We start from the raw sequence: 23,838 nt of genomic DNA, 5'->3' as shown, positions 1-23,838 counted from the left end.
CCCTCTCGGGGCCCCTGGGCCTCTCCTAGCTTCAAGGGCTTGCTGGTGTCCCTTGGCCTGTGGCCTTCCTTGCCTTCCTCCAACCTTTTGCTTCCATTGCCGCTGTCCTACTGCTGGCTCTGATCTCCTGCCTCCCTCCTTCAAGGACACAGGATTACATTGGACGCACGTGAATAATCCAGAATAATCTTCAAATCTTCCATTTAATCACATTTGCAAAATCTCTTTGGCCGTTCAATGTCCAAGTCAGGGGTCCTACGATTAGGATGTGGACGTCTTTGGGGACTATTATTAGGCCTGCCACGGTGTAAGATACGGCTTCCTACCTGGCTTTTAAAGGCACCAGATGTCATGGAAATATAAGGAGGCTGACTTCCCAGAGAGTGAAATTCAACCAATGGGAAACAGGAGATGGGACCAAGCCAGGATGAGAAATTTCTGTTTCTTCCTCTCTCTGGAGGACAGCTCTGAGGCAGGATTTCCCTTTACAACCTGGGCAGGCAGCTCATGTGGCCACACAGGTGCTCCTGCTGAGCAACTGGCTGGGTCGTGTGATGGCTTATCAGGAAGCAGAGGCTGCAGAGCCTACCTTCCTTTGCATTGCTTCTGGGCCTTCTCCGCCTCACTTCCTTCTCCCTGCTGCCCTGCCACTGCGCGTCCTGAAGCAGCAGCCCTTCCCTGCTTCCGGCTCTGTCCTCTAGGGAATCGCAGCTGGGCGGCCTCCAAATCAAGTCAAAATTTACCCCTTCACTTATATGAGAAATAATTACTGAGTACCTGCTATGTTCAGACATTGTTCTAGTTAGAGTGTCAGTAATAAACACAAAAAGACTTCTGCTCTCAAGGAGCGTACCTTCTAAGGGAAAATATACAATAAACAAACAAGGAAATATCATTTAGTGGCATGTGCCATTTAAAACATGGGGACGCACTGAAGACTAGCTCCAGAAAGCAAAGGCCTTCCTGGGAAGGTGACATTCAAGCTGAGGCCTGAATGACAGAGCCATTTGTGCCGAATCAGGGAAAGGGGTGTGCTTAATGTCAGTTATCAATTTGCAGTCAATGTATTTCTCACATGGATGATTTTAGGTACCACGCTCTGGTTGAGCAGCAGAAATTTACTTTTAAAAAATTCATGACTCTACCAAGCAGCAGGCCAGATGGTTTAAAATATACAATAAACATTTCAAGCAGAAGCTCTCTACTAGCCAGTAAATGGGACTTCCTCTTTGTTGTGAAGGGATATATTTTGTTTTATGTTAGAAGTTAGATCTTTTTACTATGTTCCATGCTCAGCATCATTTAAGAGGAAGGACCATCAAATTAGAATGAGTCTTTAGCTTCCTCAACTGTGTAACAAATAAATAGGTTTACAAACTAATTTTCTTCTATCTTCAACATATTTTTGTTTTTGATTAGCTAATATTTGTCTTAGTATGTTCTGCTTCACTTCATTTCAAATGCTTTTGCAGATCAATTTGCATCTTAGTTCACACTGCAGCCTAAAGGAGATGGCCCGGGCTTTGACATAAAAGGATACAGTATTTCTTTGGAGGTTCTCTTAAATGTTCAATGTTCCTGATAACATTGGACAAGGTATTGTTTCAGAAATGTTATAATTGTTGCTGCTGCATAGAAATGCAATTGGTTTTTTAAATGCTGGCTTTTTATCTAGTGATGTTACATTCTCTCATTAATTCTGATAGAAGATCCAAAATGATCTGCTGATAAACTAGTTGCTTCATTGTATTGGCTGTAAATAATGACAATTTAAAATCTTTTCCATTCCTCTTTCTGGCTTAGGGAAGTGGCTTAAACTTCAGTGGGACAGCACATCTCTGTTTCCCTTGGCATCAGCTGAGTCACCTTGCAGGCTGGGCGCTGGAATTATGTGAAGGCTCACTCATTTGCATGTCTGGTGGTTAATATTGTGAATTCCTTGGGCATCTTTCTCTAGGTTCCCCACGTGGTGGCTCTAGGGCTCCAAAAACACACAACCCAGAGAGTCAAACAAAAGCTCTTGCGTCCCCTTTTACAACTTAGCTTTGGGAGACACACAGCATCCCTTCCATCAAATTCTGTTTGTCAGAGGGAGAGGAAAATTAGCCTCCACCCTTATATAGGAGGATTATCAAATAATCTGTGGATATGTTTAAAGCCACCACAATTGGTCCTCTGGCCCAAACTATTTACCTCTCTCCATCATGCATTTCTGAAATCCAGCTGAGTACATGTTTTCAGTTCCATGATTAGGACTCAATTCCACTACCTAGAATCATTTTCCGTGGATTCTTGGATATAGCATCTGAGTCATCCTTTTTCCATAAATGCCATGGCCTACTGCCTGTTATATGCCTTTTTCCCCCTTCATGAATTAGAGTATCAATAGCAATTCTCTTACGCCAGCCCCACTATTGTATGTGGAGGACAGAACCTTGTCTCTTTAGCACACAGAGCTTCCAATTAGAAGAATGTTAATCAATGAGCTATGTACTTCAGGAACGACACCCAAATTGCCTCATTCACACTGGAACTTGATTTAGATCACAAGAACCTGGGCCTCCTGCCTGAACCTGGTGCCTTGCTAAGACTTTGATGGGTCTTGAGTGGGAGGAAGTGTATTTTGCATGAAGGGTGGCTTAAAGGTAGTGGCTGGAATAATCTGAAGATTCACTCACAGATCCTATGTTGAGGTCAGGAAAACAGTTTGGGAGTGATACACCTGGGGCTTTTTAGCTCTATGTGGCCTCCCTCCACAGTCTTGTTAGCATGGCACCTTCAGGTTGGTGAGCTCTGTTGTGTCAGCTCAGAGCTCCTAAGCTGTGTCCCAAGAGAAAAAGCTGGCAGAGATATGCCATCTTTTATGACCTGGCCTTGTAAACCACACATTTATCATTCCCACCACATTCTATTTATTGGAAGTGGAGTCATTATGGCTGGCCGACAGTCATGGAAATTGGACTTCACCATTTCACAGGTTGGAGTATCAAGAAGTTGCAAAATGCTCTGAAACGATCACACATACTGAGCTGCAAGGGAGGCTGGGAGACATTCTGTAGCTTAGCATCAGTGTAAACTAGAGCTTAGGGAAATCCTAGTACTAAAAGGCAAAAGGAGAGAATGGACAGATTACTGGGGGATGATTAGCAGTCTGCCACAGGTAGCTTTGTGAAGAAATAAAAATTGAAACCAGGTTGTCACAGATGAAGAGAATATGAACAGGGAGAAAGGTCATTTCAGGCAAGAGAATAATATGAGCAAATATCTAGAAAAGGGAATACCGTGGTGGGCATGTGTCTATTTAAACGGACTATGTGTCTAATTAGAGGAAGCTGGTGATGGGACAGTGGTAAACTGCCACATAGGATGGGTGTGGCCATATAAAGAATATAAAGTATTTGGATTCAAGTATGACTTTGTGATAAGAGCAAGATTTCAGAGTCTGACAAATCTGGATTTGAATCATCTGTCCACTGTAGTTTTGTGATTTTTCCAAGTGTGGTAAATTACAAAAATGGCCACAATTCTCCTACCTCTTATTGAGCAACAATGCAGGAACTTCCATCAAGATATGGAGTCTGCTGCCCCTACTTCTTGGCTCTGGTCCAGCACTGGGTCTTGCTTAAGCCAACAGGATGTGGCAGAATAACAAAGTGCCAGTTTTAAACCTAAGCTTCAGAGGCCTTGCCTGTCCCTATTAGCTTTCTTGAGACTTTGCCAAATGTCCTGTGAAACAGCCACGGCTAGCTAACTGGAGGATGAGAGACCGTATGGAGCAGAGCTCAACCATCTCATCTGAGGCCCCAGACATCTGAGAAAGCCAGGGCAAGATCAACAAAGTTGACCTGGCTGCACTTGAAGAGTCCTGAGTGAGCAGGAACTGCCCAGGTGAGCCCAGCTCAAGCTATTGGCCTATACACAGAATCACGATCTAAAGAAAGGACTGTTTTACCCACCCACTTCTGGAGTGGTTTGTTGCATAGCAAAGCCAACTGTAACAGTGAGTTAAGTAACTGCTTTCTAAACCTCAGTATCCCTAATGTTTGCTAGCACCTACATCATGGCTACTGTGAGGACACACTGAGATAATGATGGTAATACATCTAGCACCAAGTCTGAAAGGCAGTAAGTGCTGAGCAAATGGCTAACTAATGCCACTGATCCCATCAAAGATAGTCAAGGGAAAAACACAATGGAAAGAGTGTACAAAGGAATACTTAGAAATCCATTTCTGCTCATTTTTGCCTCCTAGATTGCCTTCATTGGTTCGTTCCACTGGCATGTGCTCACGCTACACATATCTGCATTTTCTTTGGCTCAATTATTTCCTTTGAAAACTCTTCTTGCAGTGTTTTTGGACTCTTGACGCAGATGGGCCATATACTCATTTATCTTTTTACCCTCAAGTAGACTCTAGGCAACTTAAGAAAGTTTGTTCCCTTTGTAAACGTTATAGTGATTTTTTTATTCTAACAGCAAGAATTTAGTATTTAGTAAATTAAAGTCAATCATGTTGTGGTTGGTGTCAATCCTTGGGGTTACCTTCTAATCAAGAGGCCTATTACATTTCCCCAATGTCAAGTCACTAAATGAACTTATGGAAAAACAATTCCCCCAGGAGATCAGAGCTGTAGGAATTACTCATTTTCTTTTCAGGTGTCATGAGGGAATGATAAGAACTCTTATTCTGGCAACTGGTTCCCACTAAGCACATGTCTGGGTGCCTCTGGGGTAGTAGACCCTGTTTGGGTCTCAAACTGTTCATCACCTGTAATCCTATTACTATTTGAAAGGGGAAATAAAAGTCCCTGGGAAAATTTAAAGATAGAAACAGATTACACACTTTGAAAATCTTTAATTTTTCCACATTAATTTCCCCCCCATGCAGTGTTTAAAGCTTATTAGCATCTTCTTTTCACTACAAGGGCTTCTTATGAGTAAAATGCAGACTCTTATTAAACAATTATTTACTGGTATGTCCTTTCCATGGTGTGTAGGCCCAGGCCCCTACCAGCTTGCAGGAGTTGGCCTTGCATCCCTTTCCAATCCTGCGTTCAGCGATGTCACCTCGGAGCTTGGAATTAGCCATAGTGAGAATACTGACACCACGAAAATCAGCCAACACTACAGAGCAGGACTACTTTGCCCTGAAGAGTCCATTGATAAGTAGCCGGCGTGACATCACCGCCAGAGCTCCCAGGTGTCCTGGGAATTACAGCTCTGAAGTGCAAGACACCAGGATAACATCAGCGTTGGGGCACTGACATGACGGGGACCAAATGGAAGCATGACTGAGGTACATGCTGAGGGAGAGTGGCATGAGACACGGTCGGAGGCGGGTGAGTGGGGGCAAAGGACCGGCACTATAGTATTTTTATTTTGGTGAGACACAAAGTTATAGGAGAGTTTTTAATAGGAGGGATGTTACTTGGATTTATGGTTTATAAAGATCCCTCTGGGTTATCTAGTCTGTGAATAGCATATATGCAGAGAAGAAAGGGGACTAAAGATGGAAAGGAGGCATGATCAATGAAGATACCAGCTGCAGCTGGGGCAAGGGAGCCTCAACATGGCATCTGACCTTTGCCCTGACACCTTCTCCACATCTGCGCTCTGCTACTCCCAGGGCCCTCTGCCTTTATGGCAAGACCAGCTCAAGGTCTGCCACCCCTGCACCCTTAGTCCTCCCCATGCCAGCCCAGTCACACTGACCTACCTGCTTTGGGCACCTGAACACTGCTTCCTGAAACTCATCTGACTCTTGCTGTGTCACCCTGTGGCCATCTAGCATTTTCATGAGCATCTATCTCCACAATGAATTTCTTCAAAGCTGGGGCTTGCTCGCCATTGATGGCTATGTTGAGGCCCTGCAACAACTGAGGCAGGTGTGATACAGATTTTCTCAGGGTTTGTGGAGGGGAGTTTCTGCCCTGGAGAGGCTCTAGTCAAACTGCTGAATGGTTAAATAGAAATGGGAAGGGATACTGAGCCAGTCTGTGATGAAGAAAAGTAGGGAGGGAAGGAGTATCATTCAAAATATCAGACAAGAAATGCTTAAAAGCAGGAACCTTGAAACTGGGCACTATATTCCTTACAAAACACATGGCATCAAAATCCTAACTGTAGGTGACATTTTTATATTGCTCAATTGATTATGCAAGAGGTTACCATTGGGGAAACCAGGTGAAGGGTATAGAAGCTCTCGGCACGTAAGGAGACCTATGCTCTGGCTTAGTTGAGTCACTCTGCCTTTCTTTGCCTGCTTTCTCATGTAACTGAGGATCAGGGGCAGCTTTCTGGGGTTCAAGTCACAGAGGGCATCCTGAGTGGTAAGCAGTGTTTGAAAAAGCTCTTCTACCAACTTCTCTCTGGGCCTGAAAACAAAGGATGGCACAACATCCGGGTCTTAGCTCACCTTTCTTTTCATCGCTAGGGGCCACAGGAGCTCAGCAGCACCTGGCTTCAGGTTACCTCCCAGTCTCTGGGGAGTGGAGAGTGGCCACTCCTGGACACAGGCAGAGGTGGGAATAAAGGGGTAAGAAGGGGAAACCTGGGAACCTGGTGCTGCTCCTGTCCCACATCAGCTGGGTGGCTTCTCTAGGTGAGAACCCCTGCCCCGAGATGGTTTTTTGTTAAATAGGTGGCCAAATGGCCACCTATGTCCTTTGCTCCAGTGAGCAGGGCTAAAAGTGGATTCTAGGATGCTTTTGCGATCAGGCATACTTTGGAGACAGGCAATAGGAGAGTGTTTGACATAAGCACACATTTCAAGTCCTTAGATTTCTGTGATTTCACTGTATCCTTCCTTTTACCATCTAACTTGGAGTCACACTCTGTGTTGAACACACAGCTCAGACACTCCAAAGCCATAAGCATTAAAACCAAAAGAACCAAAACTAAGTAACCCCCCATACGGTATTTAAAGCTGCCCCCATCAAGAAAACACACAGCATGTTAGCTAGTATCTTTTATTGCCAGACTTTCTCTGAGCCAACAGTGATTTCACATGGCTGTCCATATGGGATAAGGCAAACTTCTTTCTTCTTTGTGGGTAGACTTAGATGGCCTAAGTCATTACAACTTTTCCATATAAAAATAAAAGTCCAAGACCAGATTATTTTTCTTCTGGTCATAAACACTAATTTATTTACAGGTGTCTTGTTCAGACCGCCATTACAGACTTGGGATAAAATATGTATCTTATTGAAGCCTCAGCATGTCATGTCAGGGTCCCTTAAGAGGTTTGCTCACTTGTTACACCTTCTGGAAATGCAGCCTCTCCCCATATTCAACATGGTTATGTGGTAACCTACCCAGAGTGACAGAGGCTAACCTTCAGAGAAACATTTCTTAAATCCTTTATAAACTAAGGACTCCAAAATGACTTCATATAGTCTAAAAACAGCATCGGAGCCAGCTGTTTAAGAGTGGTTTATAAATACAGTTATTTGTAGGCTGCATGTCTGTTTATAACACAGCAGACACAGAATGCAGACTTTGCTACATGTACAACAAAACAGTCAAGATGTGGTTTCTGGAAGACAGCAAAGACAGGAAAATGCAGGATTCCGGTTTGTTAATAAAACCACCTGATAAAGTAATGACTGAAAACTATAACTCTGAACTATTAAAATATACAGACAGACTGTTTACACCATTGCACATCCTCTCTCCCTTTGCTTTTAATGCTCATGGAACAATGACTAAAGTGATGAGTTTATGACCACATGCGTGCACAGGCAAGCACATTAAAAGATGAAACGAAGACAAAAAGTTAAAACATGTCCACGAGGAAGGCTGCCAGCAGCACTCCAACCAAAATACACTGTCCCCTTGTGTTCCCTGTCCCCCTCCCCACTCCCTCACCTTCCCTCAAGTCGGGAAATCAGGCTGGGAGGTTAGTGCATAACTGGTGGACAAACACCCCCCCCTCTTCCAAGCTGTGAAAGTCTCCCCCAAAAGGCAGGGGGAGGGAGGGAGGGGGTGGGCAAGCATTTCCCCTCAGTAGCACAGTTAAGTCGGTTAGTGTTGGTTCCGCGGGTTAAGGCACTTCTGGCTGCTTTGATGGCAGCGTAGGCTTTTTTCCTCTCTTAAGGCATGTGTCATCTAAGAGTAGTAAAGCTTTGGGAACAGAGCAGACTGTTAGGTTGACAGCCTAATACATGATCACTGACACTGACAGGGCATAAGGGCCCTCAGAGACACCTCCCCCCACTGAGGGGCTTCTGGAGAGCACGGGCAGCTCTGCTTTGGGCACTGCACGCGGGAGCAGCGGAGGCCAGGGGTGGTGAGTTCAGATACCGAAGATGTGTCCACTCCCGCCTGCCTTCACCTGGAGCTGCCCTGGCTGCTCATGGAGCGGGACGTGCTGTAGCGCTTCTTCACAATCATGCTGATGTAGGCTTTCATGAGCTTGGCCACGTCCACCACCTGCCCAGGGGAAGCACATGGTCATTGGTCTCCACCAGGTCAACAGGCCCAGACTTAAAAACCAAATGTCCTTGGCCCAGCACAGGCGAGCAAGGGCCTGTCCTCCGAGCAAAAAGCCAGAGGCTCGTTTTAAACGAAGCCAGAAATGCAGCTGCTTTTACCTATCGCAGCTTTTCCAAAGACGGTGTGCACACACCACCTGGTGGTTCTCTCAGGTAAAAACGACAGTCTTGATGGAAAACTGCTGGGCTTTGTACATTAAAAAAGCACAGCCACTCAAGGACACTCCAACTTGTTGGTATCATTAGGGAGGGGATTACTAGTCACACCTAAAATAATGGTAACAACAGAGCCCACAGGCTGGGTCATCTCCTAATCAACTCCTCTAAGAACAGAACTGAGGCCGGAGGGGCCTGGGAGCCAGTGGCAGCTGCTGAGTTCTGCTCCCTGTCCTCTGCCATCTGGTGTGAGTCCCTTCGGGTGTTTTGGTCACTGCGCCTCCCCCCTTTCCTTTCTCATGGCCGGCCCAGAACCTTGTTAAGGCACCCCAACTGGCATCCATTTCCCTAATCTCCCTCTTCCACTGCACCCCCCATCCCCAACACTATTTATAAAATCACTGTCGTTATGTCAGGTACCAAAAAGATCCCAGAGCACTTCCCCCACTGCCTACTGCAGTTGACCCAGCCTGAGAGCCTGATGCCCCCACCTGTTACCAAATCACTACTCACCCCCACCAGCTAATCTACCTCCAGCACCACATCCTTGGTCTGACTGTTGCCTCCCAGCGTCTCCAACACTCTCTTCACCTTGCCTCTGTTACTTTACATCAGCCTCCAAAGGGCCAGTGTGCGATTCATCTCCACTTCCCACCTTTGCTGGCTAGCAGCTCCCTACATGGAGACTCAATAGGCTTCTTATATCACCATCATCCTTACGACATTTTAAGCTTTGGAACAGATGGCATACATGTTTAGAGGCCTATTTCGTGATTTTGGGGAGCCAGAATTAGCGATGCCTCGAATGGTCACAACCCTTGCTCCCTCTTATTCCTTGGACAGGGACCAGAGCTGAGTTTCACAGCTGTAATTCCCTGCTGTAATCATCTACTAATTCACAAACAGGCTTTACTGCCAAAGTATATATATATTATTTCTTGGACATGTCTATGATTTCCTTTTCTCTTCCTTTCCTCCATAGGTAAGACTCCCTGATATAACAGAACCAAGTTTCTCTGTTGCAAAGGTTGTAGAGAAGAAATTTGGGATTATCAGATTTTGGTCTGTGAGGAACCTGCAGCTGGGGAGGGACCTATATCTTATTTTCATGTATTTTTAAGCACAATAGTCAAATACAATTACTTGGTCAAAGGCACCAGGAAATGTGGCATCGTTTTCTAGTCTGTCAAGGTCATGAATGAAAGTATTCCCTTGGCTTGCCTCTTACCTCACTGGTTTCAAAGAGCAGCTCCCTCTCATCAACCACGATCTTGTACGTGTTTGCCAAGGGTGCCCCGAAAGAGAGGATGTGTTCATACTGGAAGACTTCTAATGGTCTTCCCTCCCCACGCTTGTAGACGGAGACGGCGTCTGCGCTGACACCCAACCAGAGGTCCTGGGGAAAGCCGCCTTCCTTGCACTGGTGGGCAAGAGTCAGGGTAAGAGGCAGATCACACAGCATTTAGTGACACAGCACATAGAAACCACAAGGCAGGCTCCGAGTCAAACCCTCTGCAGAATACTGAACACATTCCATGTGTCTTTAAGCCTGGGATAATTGCTGTATGAGAAATGCTCTCTCTTTGGTGTCTTGATTGATCTGTTACTGGGTGACTGATGCTGTGTATTTGGGAAAGCCTGATCAGCCAATGCTAACATCTTGCTTTGACTCTCTCTGCCTCTCAACATCACCCTACTCGTCATCTGATTAGCTACGCAGAAGTGGCTGTCGACGAGGAAGTTATTGATGATCTCCTAGCAAATCAAGCAGCCCGGGCCAGTCTGTTTCTCTGTCTCTCATTCTGCCTCCATTCCTTGTCCGGATTATTTTTCAAACACAAAATCTAGGATCACAGAGGAGATTCTCCAAATCACTCCCCGCCGAGCAGTTTTGGTTCCTCTTAAAAACCATGGCTCTGGATAAGCAGGGTGACGACCAGCTGTGTACACAGTGGTAAGAGGGGATCTCATTGCCTTAATGACAGAATTCCCTGCGTGGATCAGTGGCATAAAATAAGAGCCCTTAAGAGGAGGTAACACGGGGCTGGTTTGAACCAGTATAAACAGGAGGGATTATACATTAATGACACTGAGAGCAGGAGGTACTTGTATAAAGCAGCTGATTTATACTTAAAAACGAACCTAACTGAATCAACCAAACAAAGATAGCATCCAACTTGAAATCTATGAAGGGATCTTGGAATGCATAATTGATATTTAGACTTTTACAGGGCCTCATTTAAAAGTCATCAGGTAACATGCTGAATAATTGTGATCCTAAGAAAAATGGATGCTCATTTAGACCAGGGGCTGACAAACTTACCTGTTGAGGGACAGCGAGTAAATATTTTAGGTTTTGTGGGCCCTGTGGTCCCTGTCACAGCTACTTGACTGTCATTTTAGTGTGAAGGCAACCAGAAAAAAAACATGAAGGAATGAGCATCACTGTGTTTCAATAAAACTTTATTTATAAACAAGCAGGTGGGATTTGGCCCTCAGACCAGTTTGCCAACCCTTGATCTACACCATTAGTAATACTTACTTTCAAAAAATTGTCTACTTTAAAAAAAAAAAGGTATGAATCAGTACTGGGTTGATGCTAATAGCTAAACTTCAATTGTGAATTAGAAATTATTTCCTGCAAACAGTTAAGGGAAAGAACAAAAATGTAAAATCCAAATATAACCAAAGTTTCTAATTTTGTGTACATAAATCTAAACAAATTTTTAAATGTAGATTTTTACCAGCACTTACTTATTCAATCTAGAACTTCCACAGAAATTATTTAAGAACAGATGACATCTTAAATTTTCCACTCCCTTCTAATACTGTGAAAGCATTTACTGTAGAAGAGGGAAAATGCTTTTGGTGGGTGGGAGGGTGTGCTAATGTTAAGACCTGGGGACTCTAACAAAGGCTGGGAGAGAGCTAAGTGTTCCATCCCAACCACCCTCCTTCTGGGCCTGGCTGTGGCCGCCCTGATTTACGTTCTCAGCACAAGCTGATCTGTGCAGCGGCAGCCTGCCTGCCCAGGATGGACACAGCCCATTCCCCTTCTCACCTCCACATCGAAGAGTGTCGACCCATAGCCCGGCCACTCCTTGATCAAGGCCATGTACTTGGCCATGGCCTGTTCCTGGCTCATCCCGTGAAATTTCTTCCACTTGTCGATGATACTGGCTCGAGCGGAGGACACTTCTTCCTTGACCCACATGTCCAACATCTGCTCTTCCTCCACCTTCTGCCGAACCATGGACCCCGTCCGGAAGCTCCGCCTCAGCGTCCCCTCCAGGAAGCTTGTCCGCCTCCTCTCCAGCCGCTCACACGGGGTGAAGCTTTTGGTCGACTGGCTGATGCGGGCCTGGAGTCTCTGCAGGGAGTAAACCTCCCCCAGAGGCGGGATGGTGGTGTGCAGCGTGTAATCGCCCTGCAGGTACTGGAGCCGCAGGGCTGCCAGTACCTGGAGGTTTTCTTCTGGGGCCGGGTAGTGGCCGTGGATGACGGCTTCGTGGGCCTGTGAGGAGGCGGTCATCAGCATCACCAGCTGGACGCTGGGCCACGTGAGGCCCACCCACAGATCTCTGACCCTGTCAGGATTTCTCTACTCACCTCCCCTAAAAAACTGTACTCAACTTCCTTCACTGCTATGAATATCTTCCAAGCATGGAGACTGTCTAACATATAAAGCTAATCCTTGAGCAATGCTGGGGCTAAGAGCACCAATGCTCTGCCCCATGCAGTCAAGAGTCATGTATAACTTGATTCCACAGAAACCTAACTCCTAAAAGCCTACTACCAACCTGAAGCCTTGTCCAGAACAGTCAATTAACACATATTTTGGATGTTACATGTATTATATACTGTATTCTTAGAGTAAGCTCAGAAAAATTGTTTCTTTCCATCTATTGCAAATCTCAAAAAAAAATCCAATATATTTATTGAAAAAAAATCCATGTAAAAGTAGACCCACACAGTTCAAATCCATGTTGTTCAAAACTCAACTGTGTATTTTACTCCTTATTGTCTCTCTCCCCAATCAGAACAATCCTTGGCACAGGAGTTCAAATAAAATGCATAGTAGTTTCATTCTACAAATGTGGGTAAGAGCAGCCAACCCTGTCCGTGCTGGGCAATCTACTGCCATGCATAATTTCTAAGGACTGGCAGTGAACTTACAAAGGGTATTAATGGTTTCACCCCTGCTTGCTGGTAAAGGAATTGGTTTCTAAAAGTCCCTTTTACCTGTTCAAACATAAACGCAAATTCCACACTGTCTTTCGGCACGTTGTCTGTGTCCAGGAAGCAGTAAAGTTTGAAGTAGAATTTCCAGGGCACGTCACCTACCTCTGAAGTGGCAGCCAGCCTACAGGCAGAAGTTGAAACGGACTTTAGAAAGTAAAATGAGAAATGGGACTTAAAACAAGGAGATGATTCTCCATGACTTACTTTCAGGATGCATACATCCGTCCATGCTCAGATAATATCAGGTAGAGATGGGGATGGAGGGAGAGAAAAACAGGACTGAGGGAGGCTTGTCAGGGTTCCTCACTAACTGTACTTAACCAGAGGTGAAAAACAGCTTTTATCTTGGTCTCATTTCAAGACAACAAACATGCAGCCTTCAATCAAACTGTGTAACAGGTTATTTTCTGAGGGCTCAGTTTAATTAGTATGAATTAGTCATTATTTCAAATCCCTAGCAAGAAGAGAAACAAAGCCTACTTCTTCATTCTCTTTACCAATCCTCAAATAAACTACAGTAATATTTATAGAAATTGACATGAAATTATGAAGGCTGCGTTTAAACCGAGCAGGGGATAGGAGAGTCCTAGATCAAATATTGTAGGTTCAAGAAAGAGAAGGTGCCATATGAAGAATTTACACATTTGCTTGTGTTCACTTGCCCAGTTTCAAAGCTAATGACTAACAAAAACCCTAGAATCAGGCTATTGCAAGACACTGGGTATAACAGGGACCTCAGAAACAATGGGACAAAGAAACAACGACAAACTGAATCCTCAGCTGGTGGCTTTCATCTCTGCTGCAAGATCACAGCCAGGGAGGTGTGGGAGCTGATGGCACAATGGCAGCAGAGATAAAAAATGAAACATGTTTCAACACAGGTAAAATCAGCCCGAAAAATAGAATGGAATTTCAAATCATCAAACTTCTTGCTCTCAATGCCTTTAATCTGCTGGCACTTCAGGGAGAAAGAACTTACTTTTCAAACTTTGCTAACACATCAGCTACGATGGTTCGGCTCTCAATGGCTTTATCGACGTGTCCATTGTACTCAAACAAGGCAAACATGTTTCTGCTGTCCTCCATGGCGAGGCCTCGGATCAGCTTCTCCACCACCTGGAAAACACACCACGAGGTCTTCAGCTCTGGAAGCTCTAGAAGCTCCTCCATCTGAACCAGAGGGAGCTGCCAGCAAAAGTGAGGGTCCAAGCCACCTCCTATTTAAAAGGTGCTGCATCCCTTTGTTCTCAGTTTTGTATGCCCACTGGGAGGGGCGATGCTGGGCAAATTTTTTGCAAGCCTGTGCTGAGAGGAAAAGGGCACAAAAACTGCAGCCCCACCTTTTATCAATTCATGAACTCCAAGAAATAATGGCTTCTACAGACATTTCTCCACCAGAAACTTTCTGGGTTTTATTGCATTATTCCTTTTGGTCAGCTGGTTTTATAAAAGGAAAAAAGAGAAAAAAGTGTTCATCTGACCTGCCATTCTAGCCACCTGTGTGGCAACCTTATTGCGGAAGTGATCCCATCAACCCCTGTTCGAGTGAGCATACCCGAGTTAGGTCTGCGATCGCAACTAGAGGAGGCAATCTCTACCCAGTTGCCTCTCAGTTTAGTGAGATTATGTCTCAGATACTTCGGCACATGTGTCCTTTGTTGTCTCTACTCATCTTTAATGCACATTTGTCTCTTCTGGTTGCAGGCAGTGTTTTGTTTATGGGCAGCTACACTCCACAAACCACACCCGTGCATGATAGCCAGTCTAAATGCACAGCTGTCCTGAGTATGCACAGGGCAGGCTAGTCCTCTCCCTCACCTCCCCAGCTGTGGTGTGGGAGTTGATGGTGATCTTGCAGGAGCCTCCGCCGTGGCAATATACTGTGGACGTCAATTCCTGCCTATGAATCAGAGCTTCTATTTCATCTCGGGAAGGCACAAACTCTCTGCATTTGGTTTTCTTAAGAGATTCATAAATGAAGAGGGCGTATTTTTCCATCTCAGTTCCTGGAAACTGTTCCCGTATCCTAGGAGACAAACACTAACTGTTAATTGCTAGACTGAGGACACCAGCTGGAGAGCTGGGTTGCTTCAAGTCACTGCTGACCAACACAGTGAGTGGGGCCCCAGCTGTGAAGGGGGCAAACACCAACTATTTCCTGGCAAGGGCCTTGCTCACCCTGTGCAGGTTTAGTTTAAATACTAAAATAAAACCCCAAAAAACCCAAAGTTCAAACCAAAATCCCTGCAAAGAGCCATCATTTGACTGGGAGCAACCTTTACTGCCAGCTCACCTCTGCAGCCCCTAGTATACTCCAGTCATGCCTCACACTGTTGTATGAGAATTCTTGTGCCATAGTTAATCAGAATCTGAGTTAGATTGTTTCTACCTGTTTGATCCAGAAGAAATAACTAAGTTTTTTTTTTCCCTACTTACACAGGGTAGTGGTAATCAAATTCATCCAATGTCCTACACAGTGGGATACTACCTGTAAAGTGACCTGGCCCCTGAGGCAGCTTGTGTGGCTTAGAAATAGGATGCCTGCACCCTGGAGGCTAGCTCAAGTGGCCTGCGTCTGACCTGGTGGTCCACGGCCCACACCAGGTGCCTTCCGTTTCAGTCCTACAACTGAACGCTGCTTCTCTGCATCACCCGCAAGAACAGCTCTGGCCCGGGCAGCTCATACCTCTTCAGGTGGAACTTGAGGTACTTGAGGATCCCCCGGCTGGGCAGGAAGGCGCAGCTCAGGCAGGTCAGGATCTGCCAGCTGCACAGGTTGCCCACGCTGCCCGGATGGGGCACTTTGTTCGTCTGCTTGATGAGCTGGCAGTACAGCTCGTCTCGCAGAGGCCGGAGGTCATGTCCTGTTTGGAGGATGCCCTGGATGATGGGAATAGGGTCTGACATGGATTCCAGCTGCTGAAGAGAATTGAATATCTTGATGGCTTCATCCTGAAGGGTTGTGTAGCCTTTGTCTTTGAGCACTAGGAGAGGCAGCACACACACAGAAGTCACACGGGGGTTTGGAGAAGGTGGAATCTGGGCAACAGACAAGAGGAAGGAAGGGGGACAGATGGCTACTTCATGACACCATGCCCCCCATGTTCCTTGAATATTTTAATCAACTGCACAAAGTTGTCAGAGAGGTGGGCAGGTTACACTGCTCTGTTACGTAACTGAATTCCTTCCCTGTACGAAATGCTTAAAGGCCAGCCCGTGATCTCAACTCTTCTGCTGCTGCTGAGGTTCCCTATTTGGAAGATAAGACTGTTCAGGCTCCGGCTTTCTAGTAAATGAAGGCTACTCTGAGTTCCTGGGGAGTGCTGGACCTGGCGTTTTCTGATGCCTTTTAAATATGTTTTCTACTACAACAATCCTTGCATCTCTGCCACCAATAACTGCCAATATTATGGCCCTAAATTGTTAGCAGGGAAAGCAGAACCCCAGCGTGTGAAGGGCCCGGGGGAGTGGCAGTGGCAGGGGGCGTGGATCGGGGACTTACAGTTGAGATTGATATCTCCATAGGGAAGGGGCAGGAGCGGGGAATGCAGAGGGTGGTGAGTGTGGCGAAGGATGGGGTTCCGCTTGTAAATCTGCTCCACCACATCTGAGTTCAGGCAGTTCTCCTTGAAAACAAAGGAGCCATTAAAGCAGGGAAGCAAGCAAGCTTACTGTAAAAAACATAATGTGAAGGAACACGGTCATCTGTTTTCCTACACGTGACTATTTTTTTAAAGGTCTAACAAATCCATTAGCCCAGGGACGGTGGTGGGGACCTAGCATCGACAACTTCAAGCACGAAGACTCCTATAATCTGCCTTTGAGGATTACTCATATTTTTCTTACACAGCTCAATCTCTTCATTTCATGCGCAAGTATTTTCCATGTTATTTAAAAATTTCCCCTGGAGATTAGAGGCACTTAAAAAAATTAAAGTTCTCTTGCTAATGATTCAGCCAATAATCTTTTCGCCAAACCGTGTATCTTTAACTGTCATTCATTTAAAAAGTATATTTTGCTTGTTAATTGGCTTTTGTATTCTCTTTATACTTGAAAACTATAATAACGTGATTAGTGAGATTCTCTTTCATATGCCTGCCTACTCTTTTGCTCGTGAAATTGAAGAGATCTTCTCATAGAAACTCATCATGTATTTATGCTCCTAAGATGTAAATTTGGGACCAGAAAAAGCCAGTTACTTTTAGAACGTTAAGTAAACAGAAAAGCTGCAGGAGAAGCAAGAATCATTCTATCACTGTAATTTCACTTGCACTATAAAATGTTTTCAGCCACACTCAATTGAAAGCCAGAAAAAAAATTTATTTAAAAAGGTTTGCATGGACTTCATTAGGACAACCTGTCTAGTTTCTTAAAGAGTATTGCTCCATATTTTAAAGATTCTGTTAACTCTTTTTAATGTCTGATTTCAAATTAATTAAGAGAACACAAGAATTGGTAAGAGTTTGGAATAGAACGTTTGGCTGATAGATGTTTTCACATCTTTCTCAAAAGAAAGCTCCAGAAAAAAAACTTTCTAAGGCTAGAAATGGAAGTATTAGTAGCCAGCGTCCTGAGTTCCATGGAAAGCTTTGTAGTCTTAGATAATAGGTGACCTGGTGGAGTTTAGCTCCAAATACTCAGAACACATTATCATTTGGAATCAAGAGGCAGAATTTGGTGGGAAGTTATTGACTACTGACATAATAGACCCTCTCCAACTTCTGCAAAGGCAGTTTGCCTCTGATTATCTAATTTCCTTTGAGGTGTACATCAGAAAATGCCTGTGCCATCTTTTGGTCACAGCTCCAGCTCTTTCCTTTGAACTGGGATTCCACTTGCATAAAGAACTTGGAGGAACAGTAGCAAAAATAATCCCCATGACCTGGTTCTGCATCAGGGACTGACAAGCTACGTGAGCAATGGCATCAGGCTATCAGAATATCCCATGTCTCCGATCCTGGAAAATGCATGCCGCCATCCTTGTGCATGGCTGCCATTTAATTATTCCCTCAATAGACATTTACTGAGCAACTCATCGTAATGAACAGGAAACTGCAATTTAACATGGGCAATGTTGGTCCAGAGACGTGGGATCTTCTTTGAGTTTGGAGGCACCTGATAAAGATGTCAGGTTTCTAGACCAGTCTGGGCTCTTTGTGTATTCGCTTGTGTCAGCTAGTAACTGCATGGTAAAAGTAGAACTACTGTGTTGCTCTGAGAAGGTCCCCAACCCAGGGCTAGCGTGGAACCTGTGGCACAGCAGGTTGTCCCCAACACAGATCACAGCGCTGTGGTGGGGGCCCTCTGTCCCAACCTGCAGACCACCATCCCTCTGCCTACAGAGGTTGACGATGGGGTCAGCCTCCGTGGCAACATCTAACACCTCCCTAGAGAGAAAATATTTTTAGTGTACAATCTCACCTGAACTCTCACATGTAGGTGTCTAAAGGCAGGGTTGTGCAAACACAAAATTAAGCAAGACTTAGTTTTGATTACAGAATAAAATGGGAGCTTGGCTAAACCTGACACCTGGATGTCCGAGGGTGAGAATCTGTGAGCTACTATGAACTGCTCTGATGAGCTTGGCTCTGCCTTACCTTGATGTCTTGAATCAGCTGCTGGGTAGGGGTGTCGATCGGGGCCTTGGTGTCGGTCACATTTTGAATGGCACTGGACCACCGGGAGGCCTCGTTGAGCAGCTTGGTGTAGAGCCGGTAGCAGTGCTTGCGTCCGTACACGGTGATGTTCCAGTAGCCTGCAGGAGCAGTGCACACATCATTGTTAGCCTCCTGCACCAGACTCCCAGAAATCTGGCACCACTAGAGCCTGCTGTCTCCACCTGAGTCCTTTCAATTAGTTATTTAATTCAATAAATACTTGCTGAATCCCTACAAGGTGCTAGACAGCCAGGTGTCCAAAAGACATGAGGCGTTTACAGCTGAGAGGGGAAGAACGCAGAAAACAAACTCAGGATTAAATACATAAATCGCAACAGCTGCTCTGAAAGAAAAACAGGCATAAACCAAAGCCCCTCTCAAGGCTCTGGAGCAAGAGTGGAAACTCTTCCCTCAGATTTCTGACTTTCCTTCTCCCTCTCTTCCTTAGACTCTTCCTTGAAAACACAATTGCTAATAAGCAAGCAGCCGATGTGTTCAGAAAGATGTGTAATTTCAAAGGGAGTAACGAGACTAAAAAATATGTTAAACAACAAAACCACAACAAGCAACAAAAATCAAAACAATCTAGAAACATTCTTACAGAACTGACAAAGAAAACTAAGCTTACATGACTGATTTTTATTCTACTAGGTCAAGCTCACTGACAGGAGTCATCTCTTTGCAGGGTGCCTATGGCTCTCACAGCACAATGGTGAAAAAGATGAAAACACAAGTGTACAAACATACAGCCTCCTAGAGGATAATCTTCATTTCTTACGTTATTGTCCTTAGATGAAGCTTTCTGCAGGTCCATAAATCAAGACCTTTTTACTGTGGTTTAAATACAAGTGCACATATAGCTAACCCCAGATAGTCCCCCAAGATAAATCAACAAGAGCTTCACTGGGGGAGAAAAAGTACAGGCTCTCCAGAAGAATCTCGTTCCTCTGGGGTGAGCAAACCCAGACCTCTCAGCACTCGCCGGATGGTGGGCCCAGCTAGTCATGAGCACACTGCACCGATCACCTGTCTCTTTGAAGATCTTCTCATCCGGAGGAACCACCGAGCAGAGGCTATTGAGGACCAGGGTGCCCAATTTCATTGCATTCTTCTCCGAGCTCTTGTAGTAATCCAAGGAGTTGTGGGTCAGCACAAACCACCGCTTCTTCAGTTTCAGGGAAGATGTCTTGGGACTGTTTTTCACTTCTTTGTGCAACCACCCTGGAAAGACAGAAATCAGGTATAAACTGAAAACTATGCAAACTCCAAACATACTGCTTATAAATGGGTTGTACTTCTACATAATTGCTAAAAATGAGCACAACAGTTTCTTGATTATTTTAGCAACTTTAAGAGGCAAAAATCACTCAGAAAAGCTGCTCAAAATGGAAATGCTGCAGATGTCTATGTAAATGAAAACCAAAATCCCCAAGAAAGAAAAGCACGGGGTGGGGTCTGGGGAGGGGGTCACCTCTCACGATAAATTCCTGGCCCTCCACTCTGGTGTCCCCCTTGGATCTCTGCAGCAGTGTTATCCAGTGATGCATCTCCTCTGGCGTGTCGGCGTTGCAGTGGAGCACCCGGTTGGCCGTGATGATCACAAAGGAATTGGGTCTGAGCGACAGGGTGAGGAGGAAGCAAAGACTCTCAGCTCAACTGTCAACATCACCTACGTCTGAACCAAGCCTGAATGCGCTTCTTCTGGCTAATGGGTCACGAGGATAAAAACTGCAGTGCTATTTGTATTTTATGTTAAGGCAAACCTTGCTCATTTCTGCAGGATTTATTTTATGCATCATTAACCTTTAAACTTGGAGCAACACATTATGAAGCCCTGGAAGGGAAAAGATTTCTTCATGCGAAACTTTCCAGATGAAACTCAGTTCCGGGAAGGCTAAATAAGGTGACCATGGGGAAAATTTTTTTTTGATGCCTCTCCAAAGTAAATTTCTTTCTGCCTTTGGGTATTGCCTTGGATAATATTTCTGTGGGTTGGTCATGAAATGTCAGACACCAGTAATAGAAGAAGATCAGTAAATAGGTGTGAGTGGAACATCTTAAACACTCAATTATGCCTGGTACAAAAAGCCACCTGAGTCTTTTCAGATGTTTTCAAAGCAATCGAACCAAGTGCATTTCCAAATCAGGAATAACTAATAATGGAAATTTACTCTCTCCCTCATCTCTTGTTGTCTGGCAATGCCCGAGTCTCTCATAAGCCTTTGCTCGTATATTAACTTATCTACCTAACTGCTTAAGCTATTAGCTGAACAATTTCTTGCAAATTTTCAAATGTTCCCTTGTAGTTAAGTGCTGTAAAAGTTCAAGGAAAAGAGTAACAGGATTGCAGTAGACAAGGAAAGGCAGGTGGTTCCTTAAAAAAAAAAAAAAAAAAAAAGATTTTTCTGTAGTTGGAAAGGGAGAAAGGTGGGCTCTTGAGGAAGACTGAAAAGTGGAGCGGGGACAGAAAGTTCTAAGTGTGATTGTCCCATGCCCACTGCGTGAAGGGATTCAAGAGAAGACACATGCAAATCAGGTAGAAACTTGACTGTCAGTACAAGAACCTGGGCTTTGATTACTGACATGACACACATACGCTAAAGGTCCCTGGGCCGGGTTGTAAGTAGGTGTAGGTGCCTACTAGAAACAAAGGCCTACGGTTCAGAAGAGTCTTTGTCAATGGTGGGATGATGGAGACCCCAGAACTCCAAGTCAGCCCAGTAGACTATTTCTGTTGTCAACTTGAATACATTTTTATTCACTTCCTAAAGCTATGTTACTGCAGGTGGAAGCTGATTTTGATTCTTACTCAGGATTCACAAGCAGCAAAGAAAAACAGAGAGAAGACAAAGACAAAGGTCACTGGTCACAAAGGCCCCTGAAGACCATCTGCAAAGGTGGTGATATGCATTCAAAAACCCAAAAACATGCTATTTGGAGGACACAGAAAAGGCAGCAATATCAAGGAAAATAAGTGTTTGTGGTTTAATTTAATAAATACTTTGTAAATTGCCATCAAAGTCCTTTTCAAATTCATTAAGTTTAGAAAGGGCAACTGCAACCACCCCTATGCTGGAATACTATTTTCCCAAACAGCCATTTGCTTCCTATATGAAGCTCAAGTTTGTCCCCTTAACCAAGTGAATATTTCTCTTGTATGTGGGCTCCTGACTTGTTTTTGTTTTTGCAGGGGTGTGACAGTACCTGACTTTTTTTTTTTAATTGACTGTCTAAATTACATTTTCACTGTCTCACCTAGCACTGCAAGGATGTCCAGAGAGAAGATGACTTCTGGATGACATCAAACTTCTGGGGACCAGAGGACAACCTTGGATTGCTGGGGTCAACCAGCTGGAAATGTGCTGCCTCGAATCACTTCATGGCCCAGTAAAGAGGAAAGTGGTCCAGAAGCAGAGAGAAATGTAGGTATATTCAGGGAACTAATTACTGTTGTTAAGAGTCACATCTGAGCTTACCTATCCGGGTTGTCAGAGGCGCACACGGAATCAATCAGTCCCACATCCAAAGTGCCCTGGAAGGGAGCAATGAGAGAATCATTCAAGCAAGGTGTACATCATTATGACGCCCCCACGTTATGACTCTCTAAAACGGCAAAAAAAAAAGGCTCTTCCTTTTTGTGTTAACTACAAAATTGTCATCTCAGAAAGGTCCCCGTTCACTTAGTGAGTACAGAGAGCTTCTAGACAGGACAGAACCTACTGTTCACTCATTTAAAACTTTAACAATCTGTCTTGTTCTTAAAATATCTTCACAGAACAGCGTTTATAAGCTTCTTTCAGTAGTTCATATTTTCTGATTTAATTATGATCTGTCACTAAATTTTATACTTACTCTGGTAAACTTTGAAGGTTTTATGTGCGAGCAAAACTTTATGTCTAATATGGGATTTTTATGGCTCTGTGTGTCTGGGACAGAGTGAAGACAAGGAATATGATTTAAAATTTACTAAGTCCTTTGAAGAAAAGTGTAATGTGCTTCCATGATTACAAACAAAATTCAGATTTTCCTTTTGTTCTTGTAATGGTTTGAGGTACTAGAACTGCAATCTATTACCATGTAGAATCTTCTTTATTTTTTTCTGCATGATTATTTAACCAAAATATTCCTGTTGTTCTCTTTATTAGACTTTTACCTAAAAAAAATTATCTAGAACCTCCCAGTCTCCTGGCCTCCCTCAGGACATGTCCCCCTACCCCACCAATGCCCACGCACCACGGCGTTCTGCGGGTTTGCCTGCTCATCGTGCATCTCCCGAATCTCCTGGTCCGTGGATGCATGGACCTGACTCAGCACGCTGAACCACTGGCTGTGGGAAGGAGAGAGTGACTGTCATGGAGGGCTAGCCTCTGGGTCTGCACAACAGTGATGCCCTTTCCCCCATCCTGTGAAACTCACATTCTCTGCTTTGCACTGCCTACTCCCTCCCCATGGGTAAGTGTGGGTTTCCTACTATCAATTGGCAAAGTCAGAGGAAACAACTGAAGTCCCTTTAAGTACCATCTGTTGTGATTTCAGATCAATGGATGACTCCATCCTCTGGGTCCCACAGACCTTTGCAGACATTTAATGATGGTGATAACAAGCTCCTAGAGAAACTGGCAGCCAAAAATGCAGTCCTTGGTTCTACCCCAAACACTTACATCAAGGATCTTTACTGCAGATATTATTTATAACCTTGGGGACATTCAAGTGCCTTTCATTTTTTAAAAGTAAACTCCAAGGGAAGAAGGCCAATAATGCAAGAGCAACAGCTCAGAATGGCCACCTGATGTCTGCTTTCACTATCATTCCCATGATGGAGTTTCCAACTACCTGAGAGATTTCTGCCTAAGGGAATAAAACTAAGGGGAGATGAAAATAGAAAACAACGGCCTGAAGTAGAAAAGGGAAAATTATTTTGACCAGAGAACTCTTTTTACCTTCATTTCAAATGAGTTTTCTCATTTGCAGCCTCACCACAATAAAATAATAAAGGAAAACACGTCAACCCCAGAAAAGTTGAACAGAACAAAATCATGACATAACTAGAAACAAAACACCCAGCATTTATCAGGCAACTACAGGATATGAGAGAGATGAGATATTTAAGTAAAAAAGCAATACCTACATGCAAAGGTAAGTCACGTTATAGTAAAGCACTGAAGTCAAAATCTATTTCCTATGATTTCTAAAGGAGAAAAATGTGACCAAGAGCTTAAAAATATTCAACATATGTAGACTCCAGGAGAAGGGAAACGTTATGAATTTCTTTAATCAATTCTGGTTAACCC

At 44.4% G+C, this 23,838-nt stretch overlaps 1 protein-coding gene across 1 annotated transcript in view; it reads right to left on the bottom strand.

Moving 5' to 3' along the window:
* Positions 1-6,954: 6,954 nt before the first annotated feature.
* The window catches only part of MYO10 (myosin X), a 210,736-nt gene continuing 193,852 nt past the window's right edge, over positions 6,955-23,838 (bottom strand). Inside the window, exons 28-40 of the mRNA XM_057496186.1 lie at positions 22,781-22,874; positions 22,024-22,079; positions 20,019-20,161; positions 19,574-19,768; positions 18,488-18,645; positions 16,393-16,516; positions 15,577-15,874; positions 14,709-14,916; positions 13,870-14,006; positions 12,891-13,011; positions 11,710-12,162; positions 9,877-10,068; positions 6,955-8,430 (exon numbers count right to left, since the gene is read on the bottom strand). Coding sequence (XP_057352169.1) covers positions 8,329-8,430; positions 9,877-10,068; positions 11,710-12,162; positions 12,891-13,011; positions 13,870-14,006; positions 14,709-14,916; positions 15,577-15,874; positions 16,393-16,516; positions 18,488-18,645; positions 19,574-19,768; positions 20,019-20,161; positions 22,024-22,079; positions 22,781-22,874 — 2,281 coding nt within the window. The 3' untranslated portion in view covers positions 6,955-8,328. The remainder of the gene's footprint in view (positions 8,431-9,876; positions 10,069-11,709; positions 12,163-12,890; positions 13,012-13,869; positions 14,007-14,708; positions 14,917-15,576; positions 15,875-16,392; positions 16,517-18,487; positions 18,646-19,573; positions 19,769-20,018; positions 20,162-22,023; positions 22,080-22,780; positions 22,875-23,838) is intronic.

The sequence above is a fragment of the Manis pentadactyla genome, chromosome 2, assembly GCF_030020395.1.
Source record: "Manis pentadactyla isolate mManPen7 chromosome 2, mManPen7.hap1, whole genome shotgun sequence".
Classification (NCBI taxonomy): Eukaryota; Metazoa; Chordata; class Mammalia; order Pholidota; family Manidae; genus Manis; species Manis pentadactyla.
Note: the sequence above shows the minus strand (reverse complement) of the source record. Positions and strands in the feature narration are given on the sequence as shown.